Source organism: Taudactylus pleione, unplaced genomic scaffold (assembly GCF_031769625.1).
Source record: "Taudactylus pleione unplaced genomic scaffold, aTauple2 ptg000479l, whole genome shotgun sequence".
In the NCBI taxonomy this organism is placed as follows: domain Eukaryota; kingdom Metazoa; phylum Chordata; class Amphibia; order Anura; family Myobatrachidae; genus Taudactylus; species Taudactylus pleione.
The window spans coordinates 7,875,437-7,893,563 of NW_028284881.1; the positions used below are offsets into that span (position 1 = coordinate 7,875,437).

An 18,127-nucleotide genomic window follows, 5' to 3' on the forward strand; every position below is an offset into this window, starting at 1 on the left:
ATTTTCCATTGCAGGCTATGGTTGCCGGGATACAACAAGCCCATGCCGAGCAGCTTGCCAACATGAGAATACAAGATCTCAATGTCAATTTGAAACCATTAAATATCGTCAACAATCCTATTCTACGCAAGAGAAAGTTGCTAGGGTTAGTATTGTGGAGAGCCCTCACTCCCCATTAATAACAGCATGACATGATCCCTTCTATTGTGATCCAACCTGAAAATTCCAAACGAACAAGTCTGTGTCAGTGTCTGCCTCCCTATGGAACTTAAAATTGTAGTGGTGTTAGGACAGCGTCAGCGATGGTATACCCACCAAACTAGAGTGGAAGATTTTTAGGGGGGATACATTTGTGTTAGTTAATATGTTCACATCCTAAACTAATTGTCCACTTAGCCCTGACACTTTATATCGTAAAGTCCGGTCTCTGCTGTCTGCTTTTCACTTCCGTAAATGATTTGTTGGTCTCTTATATCAGAACATTGGCAGGCATTTACATTTTGAACATCCTACCAATCTATTATTATCTTCCCATTTTTATGGCTTGCTTTGTAAAAATGAGAATTGTTATTATGCACATCTCTAAGGGTTCTATTTACTAACATTATTTTTACTAAAATAATGTGAAATAGGGTGTTTTCACACCCTCTTCTCATTATTTTAGTTTCAGCTAAATTTACTAAAGGGCAATTGAAGTAGAAGTCATAAAATTCTACTCCAAGCTCTAATTATCACATATTTTTAGTAATCAGATCGCATTTCCCATGATTGTAATGGGAAATGCGATCTGCCTGAGATTTACTAAAAATAAATTGTGAAAAAATACCGGGTGGAAGCCCTGTGATAAAAGCGCCACCTGGAGGTGGCGTTATCCAGGGTTTCCCCTGGTTACAGCACTCCTGCTCTGCTCTAACAGGCATAGCAGAGCCCGGAGCCGGCTCCAGTGATCAACTGTGTGATCTAAACAGGCCACAAGCTGATCAGTCCAGGGGCGGTGATCGGTGCTCCAGTGATGTCCTCCATAGCTCTGGTCAGCTGGTCTCCCATCCTGCAATGTGATACGGTCAGCTGACTGAAATTAAGGAGGGGGTGGGGGAAAGCGGCGGCCGGTCGGCGCATGCGCAGGCACCTTGTCACTTTTTTACCCCGAAAAATACAGTGATAAGGCTGCGGATGGGATTCACAGGGACAGAACTTTATCGCAAGCTCTGTCCCTGCAAGGCATTTTTAATCCCTGTGATATTGTCTGAATTTGCAATGCGAATGCAGTCAGTAATATCACACTACAATCTGCATTTTAATGCGGATTGTAGTAAATAGAGCCCTTAATCTTTTAGTAAATTTCTCTTTCATCCACTAGGGGACACTGGAAGCTAGAACACTGGAGTATAGAGGTGTGGTTAGTTGAAGCTCCTCCCCCTCTAGTCCCCAACAGCCCTCAGTTTAGAAAAATGTGCTGTAGGAGCTGGTCACTCAGGACAGAGCTCCAGCATTTTGCTTTATTTTATTTTTCTTATTTTAACTTTTACAGAGGCAGACTGCCTAGAGCAGGGGTAGCCAACCCTGGTCCTCGTGAGCTACCAACAGTGCATATTTTCCAGTTCTCCTCACAGAATCACAAGTGAAATAATTAACTTCACCTGTAAATCTTTTCAAATGTGTTAGTGAGTAATGAATACACCTGTGCACCAGCTAGGTGATCTGGAAAACGTGAACTGTTGGTAGCTCTCAAGGACCGAGGTTGGCTACCCCTGGCCTAGAGAGGCCCTTCGCCACCTATCCAAAGGTTGGGGTCTTACAACTCCCCTCCGCTGCCGCACCAGGAGAGCTGTTGGGGAGTGCAAAGGGCTTCTGAAAGCCCTTGACAGCTTCCCTTTGCAGCCGTAGGAACGCTGTGAGTATGAAAGTCCTGGCTAGACACTGCTCTCCTTACACACCGAGAGCTTCACCCCCCCCGCCTCTGATACTGCGGCTCACTAGTGTTCCCCCACTGCTTCTGGGACACGGAAGCAGCGGGATGGTAAGCCAGTCAAGCCGGTACTCGGCGCTAGCGGTAGCTGGTAATAACATGGTGCTGGGATGTAGAGAGGTTGGGGACATAGCTTCACAGCGCAGGCTCTCTCTCTGCACACAGGCTGTAACATACAGCGCTGCTGCTGCTCCCACACACGCTCCACCTTCCTCTAAGCTGCGAGCTTCGCGACTGCGGCTCTCACTGCTGTTGCTCCACTGCTTTTGTGACACGGAAGCAGTGGGTGTAAATGCTGGTCCAGCAAGTACCCGGCGCTAGCGGCAACATGTATAAACAAGGGCTGTGAGTGTATATATAATCATGACAATAGTAAGGTTGGGGACGGAGGTTCATAGAGCGGGCTCTCACTGCACACAAGCTGTAACAACGCTGCTGCTTTTACACATATTCTCCCTGCATCTCTCCTTCCAGGCTGAGTACAGGCGTCATGTTGCAGAGACTACGCGGTTACAGTGATTCTCTGGGCACCTTCTGACAAGGCTGGTGCTTATAGGGAATCCGTTAATTGGACAAGGGATTGGTGTGATTCTCCCCCTTTGTCTCCCGTAACTGTATATTTTCCTGTCTGTGTGAGTGGGTATGTGTCTCTACCAGGACAGGCAAGGTAGCCACCAAACTTCTCTAAAGTTGTTTGTTGCTCTATAAGCAATGACAAAACTTCACAGCCAAATCCTACTGGTACCACAATCTGTGATACGTATACAGGGGAAAATTCCCGTTACTCTGATTTCCTCACCTACTCCTCCATGGGCCTCAGCCGTAGCGGACGTGATGATTTAGCGTTATTACAGTCCGCCTGGGGGGGCAGGACTGGCCAAATCAGTGAATATGGGTTCCACTAGTAGAATGCCCTACACTTCCTACCAAGACTGTACCGCAGGATTAATATCTGGTACTCAGGGGGTAGAGCTATTAATCTTGGCGGTCAGCAGGTACTTAATCTCCCAGTAGACATAGTACCTAAATAGTTTAATCTATTTGGTTAACCGCAAGAGAAGTCTCTCATTTTTTTTTTTTCCCCTTTCCACGGTAACTTCAGGTCCAGTTTTCAATGGCCTAGAAGCAACCAGATAAGCGTTTCCAGATCCCGAGACGTTTCAACTCCAGCCATCTGTTTCCTCTATCTCTGATAGAACAGCGGAAAACCTTTCCACCAGCGGCTCCAGTTCTCTGGTATCAAAGAACGATTCTGTCCCAGGTGCAACATCATTTATGGACTTTCGGATCGTAAGTTAGAAACAACACACCGATCTGTGTACACTTCTGCAGAAGCACAACTAGCATCTGTTAGCGCTTGGGTTCCAAGGTTGTAGCCTGCTGAGAGGAGCAGCTCATAATGGGTCTGGACTCCGGTACTTTCAGTGCAGAGTTACAATTCCTAGCAGAACACAGTGAATCGGTGGTGTACCTGGGAGAGGCTTCCATGAATATCAGCCAGATCACGTATATCCGTTTCCGCTAATGCAGCCCGCAGAGCTCTCTAGCTGCGGTCTTGGCAGGCGGATGCAGAATCCATAGGGGGCGGTTGAAGGTCTGCGGTTCACGGGTGATATACTTTGTTGTACAGAACTGGACGAATGGCTATCCCAACCCACAGGGGGTAGGTCTACTTTCCTCCCTTCAACTGCCCCACCATCCAGTTACTTACACTGGTCCCAAGTTTCGTTCCTTTCGTGCCAAGCAGCTCTTTCGAGGTGAAGCCAGGGCTCTTTTCACGCACCCTAGGGGTGGTAGAAGTAGAGGTCGCCAATAGACGGTAGCACGTCGACAGGAACTACAACCAGTTGATAACAGGTGGCGTGACGGTCTCCCGTCCCACTTGGGATCTCCTACAGCAGGAGCTCACTTACACACTTTTCAACAGACCTCTTTGGATCCGCAGATTATTCTCTGTTGTACAGGATAGATTTAGAAGTTTCATTTTCAAATCGTTTTTTCACTACGGGTCTACCGGTGTCAGCAGACAGGGCCAGAGATCTGTGCGAGGCAGTTCTGTCTCTCCTAAAATCGGCAGTGCTGGTTCCGGTACATCATCGGGGTCTGGGGTTTCTACTCAGACCTTCTTTGTGGTAACCAGGCCGAATGGGCCTGTCAGGCCTATCCTAAAACTAAAGTTTTTTATTGTTTTTGTGACAGTATGTGATGGTTCATCGCTTCAAGATGGAGTCTATTCACTCAGTCATTGCGAGCTTGGAATGGTGTCGTTACTAATTTCTCTAGATGTAAGAGACTCGTATCTACATGTCTCAATTTGGGTACCGCATCCAGCTTTCCTGCATTTTGTGATATTTCACGATCACTATCCCTTTCGGGCATTGCCGTTTGCTATATCCTCGATACCCCGTGTCTTCACCAGGGTCATGTCTGTCATGATTGCACACCTTCGGACATCAGGTGTGACAATAATTCCTTACTTAGACGACCTGTTGATCAAAGCCATCGGAATATCTTCTCTTGGACCACGCCTTACTAACATACAAAACTAACGCAGCACGGTTGTATGATCCATTTCAAAGAAAATCCAACCAAATTCTGTCTCAAAGACTACAGTTTCTGGAGATGATCCTGGATACGTGGGTACAGCGAGTATTCCTGTCGGAACACAAAGCCCAGGACATTCGGCTACTAGTTCAGAGACTTCTCAGACCGAAGAAGGTGTCTTTACTACTTTGTCTTCGTCTCTTGGGAAAGATGGTAGCTGCCTTTGAGGGACTACAATTCGGACGATTCCACTCCCGGGTGTTCCATCTGGACCTCCTAACACAGGGGTCAGGGTCTCACCTATTCCTACATCTGATGATCCGGTTGGCCCCCGACGACAAAGGTGTCTCTCTGGTGGATGCAACCCAACAACCTCTTGGCGAGTCGAAGATTTGGAATGTGGGATTAGATCGTGACAACAGACGCTAGTCTCCGAGGATGGGGAGCGGTAGTCTAAAACTGTCAGTTTCAGGGCCGTTGGTCTCCACAGGAAAGACGGTGGCCCATAAATTTGTTGGAACTCAGCAGTTTAAAACGCTCTGCTCTAAGCCGCACACTTACTAAGGTCTAGAGGCAGTGGATGCGCTAACAGTACCATGGATCTAAGATATGCTTTACCCCCAATTCCATTGCTTCCTCGTCTACTAAGCGGATCTTACACGAGTCGGACTCTGTCATACTCGTGGCACTGGACTGGCCTCGGAGGAGTTGGTTCTCGGACCTTCGGAATCTCTTAGCAGACGACCGTGGCCCCTACCACTTCGTCTGGATCTTCTGCAACAGGGTCCTTTTGTACACCCTAACCTAGCGCATTTGCGTTTAACAGGGTGGCTATTGAGGCCGTTATCTCTAAACGCAAAGACATCCCAGACTCTGTTATCCCCACTATGCTTTGCACCAGAGAAACTGTTGCGGCTGTGCATTACCACCACATTTGGAGGTCTTATGTAGCACGGGTGAGTGTCGGGACTTTTCGCCCAGGAATTTTCGTTTATCTAGGCTATTGTTTTTTTTCTTCAAACGGGGCTCGATGCTGGTCTCCGTTTAGGTTCTTTAAAAGTGCAGATATCTGCCCTCTCTATTTTCTTTCAACGCAAATTCACCATCATTCCTGGGGTGCAGACTTTTCTTCAGGGAGTGTTGTGGGTGCAGCCACCTTTTTGTTTCACCTACAGCGCCCAGGGCCCTGAATTTGGTTCTTACTTTTCTTCATGTCTTACATGTTTTAGCTGCTTGATAAGGTAGATATCAAGTATTTGTCTTGCAAGACAGTTCTCCTCCTGGTGTAGGCTTCGGCCCGATGGGTTTCTGAGTTGGGGGCCCTGTCTTGTATGCCCCCATACCTTATCTGTCATGATGATAGGGTGGAGCTCAGTACGCAAGCTGTTTTACTTCTTATGGTTGTGTCGGCTTTCCATATCAATCAGCCTATTGTGGTGCCTTCCTTGGTTGAGGACTCCGAAGTATCCTTGACTCTGGGTGTTAGAGCACTCTGTGTCTGTGTGGCTCGGACAACGTCTTTCCGTAAGACTGATTCGTTTGTGGTTCTGTTCGGAGGGGCTGGCCAGCGTCAAAACAAAAGTTGGCGAGGTGGATTTGGCTGGCTATAAGTCAGGCTTATGTCAGCAGTGATAGGTCTCCTCTGTCTATTTCAGCACATTCCACATGCTCTGTGGGTATGTCGTGGGCGACATGTCAGGGTGCTTCCACCATGCATCTGTTTAGTGCGGCTACTTGGTCCTAGGTTTGACACGCTTGCGGCTTCAACGTCACGATTTGGCAGCCTTGTTTTGCAGGTTCCTCACAGCGCTCCTGTCTGTGGAGAAAACTTTGGGACGTCCCCAGTGTACTAGCTTCCAGTGTCCCCTAGTGGATGAAAGAGAAAATGGGATTTTGGTACTTACCGGTAAATCCTTTTCTCTGATTCCACAGGGGACACTGGACGCCCACCTTAGCGCTCTTCGTCTGCCTGTTCGGTTCGTTCCGTGTGGTGTATAGTTTTGCTGTTGTGTGACCTTCCCTTCTCTTTACTCCTATTGTTGTCCATCTCCTCTGTCTTCATTTTTTCTAAACTGAGGGCTGGTGGGGAATAGAGGGGGAGGAGCTTCACACTCTAAATTATTTAAAGTGCCAGCTCCAACTAACCATGCCTCTATACCCCAGTGTACTAGCTTCCAGTGTCCCCTGTGGAATCGGAGAAAAGGATTTACCAGTAACTACCAAAATCTGATTTGATTAAGTTTTCTCAAATTTACTGTCTGGTTATAACCAGTTCTTCTGGAGTTCCCACATCTCTGAATGTCCATTAATAAAGATGGCAACCGTGCTGTGCCAAAAGCTGCCCTTCGCCGGATACTTGCTATCAGTGATAGCCTGGGATTCTAATCCTGGAACAGAGAACTATTTAGTTCAGTTCCTACACACTGCTTTCAAAATGAACTCTGTGTTCTTTCATTGCTGAGTGCTGTTCATTTCTGTATTAGATTAGCGAATCCTGTGCTGTCACTAGAAGACCAGAATCGGGTCTCCCCTGCCAGCCTTTGCTAAGGGATCTAGTAATGTTGTACTTGGTTCTTGTACTACTTTATCCAGGTTATGTTGGTCCTGTATGTCCTGGCATTAGCTGAATACAACAGAGTCTTTGGTGTCTCCAGAAGGTCACTCCTGGTTTAAAAAAACAAAAACCTAAATAATAATAAAAAAATAAAAAAAATACTAATCATTCTCTCCTCAAATTAAATTTGTTAGTTTGGTCTAAATGAGTGGGATTGGTCTATATATTAGTGAACATTTTGTTTTTTCTCCTTCTACTTGCACACAGTTAGATATATTTTAGAGTGCATATCATTTCACTAAGGTTTGCTGTGGTAGAAGAACTAGCACATCTTTATTTGGCAATGCTGTAAGGCTTTTTCCATATCAAATTACATCTGCTTCATGTTCAGTAACTGTATAATCTATCTTATGAAAACTTTGGTTTGTTTCCCTTTTAAAATGTAGGACAAAGCCAAAGGATAGTGTTTACATCCAGGATCCTGAGAATGGAGGAGAAGATTCCAATGTTGCTTTGGAAAAGCTGCGGGATGTTATTGCACAGTGTATACTACCGCAAGCTGGTAAATTAATCAACTGATTTTATTTATACTGCTTGTGTTCCAATTGCAGTCCACCAACTAAGGGGTTAATTCAACCCCTTAAATTACTCTCGACCGCAGGTAAGTGTGGCTATATGCCTCACTTATACTGGGGTGGTACACCTATCAAACCGTAATGCAGGTTTCTTCTTCGGGTTCCATTGGGTCCACAGGAATTACCTTGGGGTATGTGGTTGGAGTGATCCAGGCACCAAACAGTTGCAAGCTTTAGCTCCCAGGATGCACTGGGTCCTCCTCCATATACACCGCGCCCCTGGCTGCAGGCACTTAGTTTTTTGGTGGTGCGCAGGATGAGTGCACCTTGTAACAGGGGATTGCATAGGCAGTCCCAAGCTTTTTTTTTTTTTTTTTTTAATATGAGTAAGCTGTGCTAGGCATCTGGATGAACGCCCGTGCTGCTGCTCCATATACCCCCGCCGGCATTGCAACACCAGTGAAGGAACTGGTGATTTCGGCAGGCGTCAGCAGAGTTTGAATAGACGCTGAGCCCAGGACTGCAGCCGGAGACACGGGGATGCAGGAAAGGTGGTTCCCCGCTGGCATTCCGTACCTACGGCAGTGGAGACCTGCCGGAGGTCGCTGTTGTGGGGAACCAGGGACAACTGCTTCCCCCACTAGACCACCGTGCCAGATAATTCTGGCGCCGGGGACAGTGGCGGTGGCCATGTAAGAAGCCAGTGCGCTCGGTGGATTGATACAGCCTAGTGGATGTAGGTTCTCCCCGGCAGCCCCTCACCCAGCTCAGATGCTGTCCAGAGACAAGGTTTCCCGCGTTTGGGTTTACCTCCCTGCCTCTCTTGTATATGACAAACCCAGAGACCACTTTCAGGTGCTCTACTGTAGCTTTGAATCTTGGTCAGTCTCCTGTATACCTCTCCTTTGGTGGCCAGGTTATACAGAGCTCAATATCCTACTAAGCTTTTGTGCTTATCGTAGTTGATTAAGAGTCTCTATCTATCTATCTATCTATCTATCTATCTATCTATCTATCTATCTGCAGTGTATGTGACTTGTGTAAGTTCTGCTGTGTGTTATGCTGCCTTTTTTTTTATTCCTGAGTAACTGTCAGTTAGAAGTATCACTGCTATTTCTTCTCATAATCCTCTGCTACAGGTGTGTGGGTTGTTTTGGGGGTGAACACTGTCACATTGTACTTTGCATAATATTGTATTGTTATGTCTAAATATAAGGAGAAACAGGAGGCTAAGCCCCTGTGCTGGTGTCATGTATGGCCTGTCAGGCGGGCTTGTCCTCTCATGATTTCATACAGGATGGATTGTGTGGTCGCTGTTATAAGGAGCCACCACATCATTCCCGCCTACCAGCTTCTGGGCAGGAACCCCCTTTGGGCTTCCTTTTCCCAGATTATGGCGCAGGTTGTGAACCGTTTATCTACACCCATGCCAACACCTACTATGGGGTACCCTCAGCAGCTACAACCTGCTATGTTTATGCCTCCGTCCTGGATGGATGTTTATGCTCACTCAAGCCAGAGTATGGCTCCGTCCCCTGCTGCATGTCAGCAAATGCTGCAAGCAGGTAGGCCAGTAGTACCTAAAACCAGAAGGCGCTCGGCTTCTTCCTATCGGTCCGTCCAGCCTGTAGATTCTGATGTACCTTCAGTTGATTTTGAAGATGTACAAGGCTCCTCTCAAGAGTCTCTCTCTTCATCTTCCCAAATCTGAGCAACTCTCTGAACTTATGGGGGAAGCATGGAGTTCTCCTGATAGATGATTCCATGTTACAAAGAAATTTACAGCTTTATACCCACTCCCACCTGGCAAATGTGCTAAGCGGGGAGTTCTGCCTACTGTGGATGCTCATGTGACACATCTGGTTAAGAGCGGCACATTGCCTATACCATCTGCATCCTCCCTTAAGGATCCCACAGATAAAAGACTTGAAGCCTGTCTCAAGCCGTTTTTTTCTCTGTCAGGAGCTGTTATCCGCCCGGCCACGGCTTGGGTATCTATGGCCATTGAGGAATGGACAAGGGGCACTGGAAAATACACTTCCAGAGGCTTCCAGGGAGCAGCTGACGATTGTCTCCTATATCAAGGAGGCAGCCTCCTATTTGGAAGAGGTGGCATAAGATGCCAGTATTCTGGCTTCTAAGGCATCAGCTGCTTCAGTTGTTGCTCGTAGAGCTCTATGGTTAAGGGCCTGGAAAGCAGATGCAATTTCCAAGTAGGCTCTGGAAACCCTGCCATTTACGGTAGGCATATTGTTTGGCAGAATTGGATAAGATTGTGGCTACTCTGGCAGCTTCTAAAGTAGCTGGTCTACCTTCAACAACTACCCCTAGACCTAGGCAGTCGTCATTTTCAACCTTTCGCCTGCAAGGAAAAGCGAAAGGTCAATCTTCCTTTAGACAACCCAGTTATCGTAGGAGGCTGCAAACTAAGAGATCTTGGGCAACCAGACGTCCGGCTTCCAAGTCAGACAACAAACCCTCGGCCTGATGGGAGGGGCCTACCCCTGGGGAATCCCAAGGTAGGAGGCCGACTTCTTCAGTTTTCGGGTACCTGGCATCAGACAACAGACGCCTGGGTCTGAGAACTGGCCTCTCTCGAGGGTACGCCCTTACTTTCTGGAAGAGTCCCCCGCAAAAGCGTTTTTGCACAGCTCTTCCCTCGGAGTCTGCCGAGGCCTTAGCCCTCCAGCAGGCCATTCGTTCCCTGCTGGGTTTAGGGGTGATAATCCCAGTTTCGTTGGATCAACAAAGAAAGGGTTGTTATTCCAATCTATTTTTGATCCAGAAACCCAATGGGTCCAACCGCCCAATTCTGAATCTGAAAGGCCTCAACAGATTTATCCTGGTGCCCAAGTTCCATATGGAACTCTTTGGTCAATTGTTCTGGAAATGGAACTGGGGGATTTTATGGTGTCCTTGGACATTCAGGATACGTACCTGAATATGCCAATTACGCCTTCCCACCAAAGGTTTCTGCTGTTTGCAGTTCTGCAGCAACATTTCCAATTTCAGGCTCTGCCTTTTCGTTTATCAACAGCCCCACAGGTTTTTACCAAAATAATGGCAGTGATGACAGCCTACTACCTCAGGCGTCAGGGAGTCAGAAGGCCATACTTGGACAACCTCCTGATATTGGCACAGTCTCCAGATATATTACATCATCCCAGACTGACGATTGCCTGCCTACACAGAAACGGCTGGATCATACATTGAAAAAGTCGTTGTTTTCTCCAGTACAGCAGATGGTGCATTTAGGTGCACTCCTGGATTCTCTGGCACAAAGGATATTTCTGCAAGGAGACTAGATTGTGGCCCTTCAATTGCGGTTTCGCAGATTTCTCCGCAATCAGACTGCGTCTATCCACTCAGTGATGCAGGTTCTGGGGTCCATGGTGTCCACCTTCGACATGGTGGAATATGCTCAGTTCCACTCCAGACCACTGTAACACCTGATCCCCTACAGAGGATCGGCTTTCCCTCTCATGGTGGCTGCAGACGTTTCGTCTGAACAGGGGTCACTCCTTCTGGATTCCAGATTGGGTGCTCCTCACTACGGATGCCAGCCTCCACGGATGGGGCACAGTGATGGGTCGTCACACCTTTCAGGGAAGATGGAGGGTCACCTATCCATAAACATCCTGGAACTTCGTGCAGAGCACTCGATCAGGCACAGGATATACTAAAGGGCAGGTCTGTCCAGATACAGTCAGACAATGCGACCGCAGTAGTCTACCTCAACCATCAGGGAGGCACGCAAAGTCTGGCAGCCATGCGGAAGACACACCTTCTGGTCTGGGCAGAATGTCATCTTCCAGCAATCTGCAGTATTCATACCAGGAGTCCTCAACTGGGAAGCGGACTTCCTAAGTCCTCAGAATATACACGCCGGGTAATGGGACCACAAGGTTCTCGGGTACGGGTCTAGAACCAGGGATCCCTCAGCCGATGAACACTCTAGCAGTGCGGTGGGACTTCGAGTTAGCATATCTTTTTTTCCTCTGATCTCCCTCCTCCCAAGGGTCATTAGGAAATTCAAGCAGGAAGGCGGAACAGTAATACTGATAGCCCCTGCTTGGCTCAGATGCCATTGGTTCGACGATCTTCAGAGTCTCTCCATAGACACTCCATGGCCTCTTCCTCTAAGGCCAGACCTGTTAACACAGGGTCCCTGCCTGCATCCGGACCTTCCCCGTCTGTCTGACGGCGTGGCTCTTTAATATTCCATCTTAAGAACCAAGGGTTTTGCTACTTCTGTAATTCAGACGATGCTTAGGTCACGGAAGCCTTCCTCTGCCTGCATCTATTACAGAATTTGGCACTCGTATCTTCAGTGGTGAAAATATGATCCTAAAGTTTTTAGGGTCTCGCGATTGCTTGCTTTTTCTCCAAGCTAAGTAAGACCTGGGTCTCTGCCTGGCCACCCTGAGAGTTCAGGTGTCTGCACTACGAAGGATTGCCCTGCTGCCTGATGTGAGGACATTTTTTCAGGGTGTTCTGAGAGTTCAGCCTCCCTTTGTCCCTCCGGTAGCTCCGTGGGATTTGTCTTTGGTTTTCAGGTCTCTACAGGCTCCCCCATTTGTACCCCTGAAATCAGTAGACCTTAAGTGGTTGACAGCGAAGACCATTTTTCTTCTTGCTATCTCCTCTGCCCGCAGGGTCTCTGATTTGGCAGCCCTTTCTTGTCACTCTCCCTTTTTGATTTTTCATCAGGATAGAGCTGTTTTTCATACTAGGGCGGGTTACCTTCCTAAGGTAGTATCCCGCTTTCATGTAAATTAAGGAATAGGGGTTCCAGCCTGCCAGTCTTCAGACCTCTCTGTAGGTGATGCTTCTCTGGATGTGGTGCGGGCCCTACGTATCTACGTGGATCGTACCAACTCCATTAAGAAATCTGATTTCTCTTTTTGTGTTGTATGGCTGTCATAAGCGAGGGTGGCCAGCTAACAACCAGACTCTGGCTAGATGGCTTCGTATGACGAATTCTCAGGCTTACACACAAGCTGATCTCTCTGTTCAAAACACAGTGACAGCACATTCTACTCGATCAATGGGACTGTCGTGGGCGTTTCGTCGTGGTGCCTCTACTGAACAAAGCAGCCATGTGGTCTTCCATCCACACTTTTCTCAAATATTATGCCTTTTATACTTTTGCCTCTCAGGATGCTTCCTTTGAGCGTCGGATTCTCCTTTCTGCTAAACAGGATCATTCCCACCCTTAAGGGAACTGCTTCGGGACATGCCCAAGGTAATTCCTGTGGACCCTAAGGAACCCGAAGAAGAAAAGAGTTATGGTATAACATACCTTTTTGTTTACACTTTTTCTTCGATGTTGTTATTGGGTAATCTTTTTTTTTTTTTTTCTTTTGTATTTCAATGATTCCCTCTTCTTAGAGTGTTTATGGTTTACAATTGTCCTTCCTTCTCCTGCTTTGGGCTTGGTAACAAACTAAGTGCCTGTAGCCAGGGGCAAGGTATATATGGAGGAGGCCCCAGTGCATCCTGGGAGCTAAAGTTTGTAACTGTTTGGGGTATGTGGTTGGAGTGATCCAGGCACCAATGTAATTCTTTTTGACCCTATGGACCTCGAAGAAAGAGTTAAAAGATATGTTATACAACAACTCTTAATGTCTTAAGGCGAGCTCAGAGAGGATAGAAACCTCCCGTGGAGCAGAAGGGCAAAAGTCTTGTGGATGTTGCAACGTTGTGGTGTGGAAACACCATTGCAAGTACAACATGCGTCCTTTTGTGGATAACTTAATCAACCTCTATGGGGCATCTTCAATTAGGTGCAAGAATAGCAAAAATCACGCACCTTCTGAGTTTTTCCTGCAGGTGTGGGATTTTTGCTATTCAATTAGATGCAGGGTTTTTCATTATTCGAGCGCCAAGAGGTTTTATTTTGAACACCTCCAGAGCACGACCAATTTTTTGTAACCCCCTCTGCTTCCAATTAGCCTAATTAGTCAGGAAATACTTTCTGAAGTGCTGTCTTCACCTTCCAGTGTCAGGACCTGCTCTTCTGCAGCAGCGGTGTGAGTGATTGTGTGTGTATGTGAGTGTCTTTCTATGTGACCCCCGTGTGTGTGCGAGTCCCCCCGGAGGCAGCTGCAGGGAGAACTACATCTCCCAGCAGCCACCTCCCCTCCAAGCAGCCCACTCCTCAGTGCAAAGATGGAGAGAAGATGACCGGAAGCCCTGGAGACCACCGGAGAGGTAAATAGGTTTTTTTATTCTCGCACCGCAGGGTTTACAGTGCTGAAAACCCCACGTGCATTTTTTTTAAATTGAATACAGCGGGTATTGGGAGTGCGCATACCCGCGGTAATCCACAACCGGTTGCGAGGTCCCCGTGACTTTTTGCAAAGTAAACCTTGCTCCAAATTGTATATGCCAATATGTGTTAATAGCCAACATGCATAGTTATAGCTTTTAGTATCAAAAATAATCTCCTTTAAAAACTACAAAATCACAAGTAATCAGTTTATTTGAAAAATCATTTTCTGACCTCCAAATAATAATTTATATTATACAGACACTTTACCTTTCGGAATCTATATGCCAGTTTGCAGAGCTTTTGTTTGCACTGCCCATGCTCCGATAATGAGCGCCCGCAGGAAAGCAGAGTAAGAAGCAATTTGTACATATCTACACTTGCGATCAGTGAGGTGGAAAGAGGTGTTCTCATGTAGGCACTGTACACATTCTGTAGAAGACAGATAATGTAATGTGGGCACACAATAACTATTCTTTTCCACCTATTAATGTTCAGTCTGTGCTTTATTCACCTCACAATTACCAGTGCACAGCTGGCCAGGGCTAAAAACTCCTGCGGTTCTGGGGGAGGCCTATGGGTCTTTAATGAAGAACGACTTGGCAGCTATATAGTGAGAAAAGGTGTAATTAGTGTGCTTAAAAGTGAATATATACCACTGTGGTATTTGGAAGAAAAATGTATTTACCATGTGCAGTATTGAGGAACTGTAAATCCAGAACATTATACAACCCTATATCCAATATTTCAATCCCTTTTGTGCATTGGTCTCAATGCTCACTATGTAAAATGCTGTAAAATAGGAGTGGGCACGATGCACACACTGACTTTTGCTTCTGTGAATTTCTTTTGTGCAGGAGAAAATGAGGATGAGAAATTGAATGAAGTTGTGCTGGAAGCCTGGGAATTCAACAGAGACTGTAAATTATTGAGAGATACACTGCAAAGCTTCAGCTGGAATGGTAAGTCAGGAGCAAAGAAGTGCGGGCAACTCACAGGCCACACACAGTTTATATTAAGATGTTGGTACATAAAAAGACAGCTCATTTCCACTGTACAGGTTCAATGAGAAGGAAGGGCAGAACAGAGATCCAATACTATTATATATATATAGAGCAAATTATATTACCCAACGCTGTACAAGGAATATAGAATCGTTCACTACAGACCCTGTAACATTCAGACTGCGCACAAATAATGCACTGCTCGGAATGTAACCCATGACCCCAGCACACAGTTTCTATGAGTGCCATTAGGATTTCAGCCAAATCTGGTGTCTGCTGTCTGGAATGCTTGAGGCTTGGGTCTGATTCTACTGTGCTGTATAAATAAAGGATAATAAGTCCCATGCAGTATGTGGGTTGGGGGTGATGCCACTTACGCATTTTAAGTACAAATAGTAGTAGATGATCTTAACCCCAGTTCCACCTCCCTGCTAGTTTCTTAAGGTCTTTAGTCTCCACACGGGCAGCCATGTTTGCTTGGGATCTGTGGATTGATTTGCCTTCTGGGCTCTAAACAATAGGAAGGAAGTGGGCTAGGCCACTATACACTTAGTAATTTATAAGGACTGATACAAGTTCTTACTCACCTACAAAGCCCTCACCCAATTATCTGCCATTTACATCTCTGACCTCATCTCCCTTCACACTCCCACCCATCCACTTTGCTCAAAAAATTGTATGCCTCTCCTGCCAACTGATTACTTCTACCCATTCCCGCCTTCACGATTTTACCTGTGCTGCTTCCTACCTATGGAACTCTCTGACTCTCCACCTCTCTACAAATCTTCAAACTGGCTCTCAAGACCCACTACTTCATCATGGCCTACCAGCTCTCATCCTACCTCACTACATGCTCTTTCCTCCCTGTCTACCCCATCTGTGTCACGCCTGTTTTTCTGTCCCTCCCCTTTAGAATGTAAGCACCCACGAGCATGGCCATCTTCCCTCATGTGTTTCTCCTTATACTTTCTTCCACTCCTTTCTCCCCACAAGGGCACCTAACACTTGATTGTTGACTCCCTGCTGCTCATTTTGAATGTTTTAATCGCTAACGCACCAATCTGTATAACATGGTTTTTGTCCTGCACTGTATTATACTGTAATTAGTCACTGGATTCTTGTTCCCTTATTTGTTTATATTATTCTCTGTAAGATGCTGCAGAACACTTGTGACGCCATTATAAATAAAGGATAATAATAATAGTGATATATTTTTACAAGATTTAGGGGCCTATTCATGATGTTAATTATCGGGGTCCGAACGGACCCGATAATTAACATTCTAATTCGCCGCGGCCACCGGAGCAATTCAGCATTGCCCCGTCGTGAAATCAGCTGCCCCCGCGAGCGGCAGGTCACGCATGCGCACAAGAGCCCCGACGTCCGGCGGAAGGAGCCGGACAGGGGCGAAGGGATTCGAAAGGATCCCTTCTCGTAACCCGGGCCTACTTCCCATAGGGAAGAGCGGGTTGCGAACCCCAAGCGGGGTATTCGCCATCTGAAGATGGCGAATGCCCCCACAGTCAAGCTCTGAAAATATTATATTTTCGGAGCTTGAAGAATTCTGTCCCCATAGTGTATGGGAACATCGGGCCATTCCGCAAACAGAAGGTAAGTAGGAGATATCTCCTGCTTCACCTTCTTAATGAATGGCCCGAATACTTCATTGTCACAATTGCTGGTGAAAATGTGCTTTTTCACCTGCTTTTGTGACAATTAAGTGATGATGAATAGGCCCCTTAGTGATATGTTAATAAATAAATACCAAAAAGTGTTTAGTTGTAGTTCTATGTGCAGATGTTCTCTTTAGATTGTGATAATAAAGCAACAGACTAATCTGTAAAATGTATTTTTGTTTTAGGGCAAGGATTTACAGACAAAGTTGACCGCCTCAAACTTGCAGAAATAGTAAAGCAAATTATCGAAGAACAAACAAACTCTCAAGAAGATTCTCAGTAGCTAAAGTGTTTTTTTTTTTTTTTTTTTTTTTTATGGGTTTTTCTTTTTTAAGAAAAGAAATCTTGCATCTTAAAGAACTCTAAAATAGTTTTATGTAAATTATATCACTGAATTTCCACAGTGCTTGAACATACAGCATAAATGTAGATAGAGGTTTAAAAAAAAATCATTGGTACTGTAATTTATTTAGAAACATATGAACTCACACTACTGTACTGTTATTAGGTACAAATCTAGCAGGGATTACACAGCCGTTCATGGATTTGCAGTACTTTACAAAGGTATGAGCCCTCTCCATTTTTTGTCCCTTGATAATCAGCAGGCTGCTGTATACACAAGCTGCTTAATACTACCAGAGAAGCCTAGAACATACTCCTGAGCTTACATGTTTCAGGTTTGGCTGGCAGTCAGTACATTAATATACTTGAAGATAGCTTTTGTGGAATGTAACTGACATGGTTACACTGGCTAGCAGTTTCCTCAGGAATATTTGGATAGAGCACATGCCTTTGACTTGTTCACCAGCTGCTCTGTATACAGGCCAGTATAATTTAAAAATCTAGAACTTTCTAATATTCCCCATGCTCAAGCTTTTTTTTTTAAGTGAACATAATGTTTGAGAAACCTTTATTAACCCTGGAATCAAGGAAGTGTTTTTGCTGTTAACAACTTCTTGTCCAGTAGGTGGCACCGTTGTATCAATTATGATGACCGCTTCCGTTTGTGCATCAGAATTTGTGTGTTTCAGTTGCGTGCTGTTTTTTTTCCTTTTTACTGCACAATCCTGAGCTTTAATAGATTTCGTTTTAGATAATCTAGTTTTCTATTTGAAATTTTTCTTTCATATAAAATATGCATATGTGGTATAAACTTAGTGTGCCTGAACATGCAGTGATTAACTGCAGATGAAAATGCCAATTTGGGGTTCTCTGTAAACAATATACTTCTCGACAACAATGTTAGTGTCTTGTGGTACAGACCAAGTGTCCCCTGGCTTTCTCTGCAACGTGGATCTTCCCTCATCTTGCAAAGCTTTTTCATAGCAGAGGGTTCAGTTAAATGTACGTTTGTGCAAACTTGCGGTCCTCTTCCAGAATGTATGTATGTTAATTTTTTTCTGTTAACGTGTATATATGTTGATTTTATCATGGTATTAGATGTGTACTTCTGGTTGCTATCTGTGAACTGCAATCAGATGATGACCATCTAGTAAGTTTGTTTGCATATCAAAGGCAGAGCCCCAAAAGAGTA

General features: G+C 45.7%; 1 protein-coding gene across 4 annotated transcripts in view; it reads left to right on the forward strand.

The window, feature by feature from the left end:
* The window catches only part of MAPKAPK5 (MAPK activated protein kinase 5), a 56,560-nt gene extending 39,658 nt beyond the window's left edge, over positions 1-16,902 (forward strand). For all 4 annotated transcript variants that reach the window (XM_088449090.1, XM_088449088.1, XM_088449089.1 and 1 more), the window contains 4 exons: positions 15-145; positions 7,514-7,629; positions 14,771-14,875; positions 16,779-16,902. In XM_088449090.1, the coding sequence (XP_088305216.1) occupies positions 15-145; positions 7,514-7,629; positions 14,771-14,875; positions 16,779-16,876 (450 nt within the window). In that variant the 3' untranslated portion in view covers positions 16,877-16,902. The remainder of the gene's footprint in view (positions 1-14; positions 146-7,513; positions 7,630-14,770; positions 14,876-16,778) is intronic.
* Positions 16,903-18,127: the final 1,225 nt, after the last annotated feature.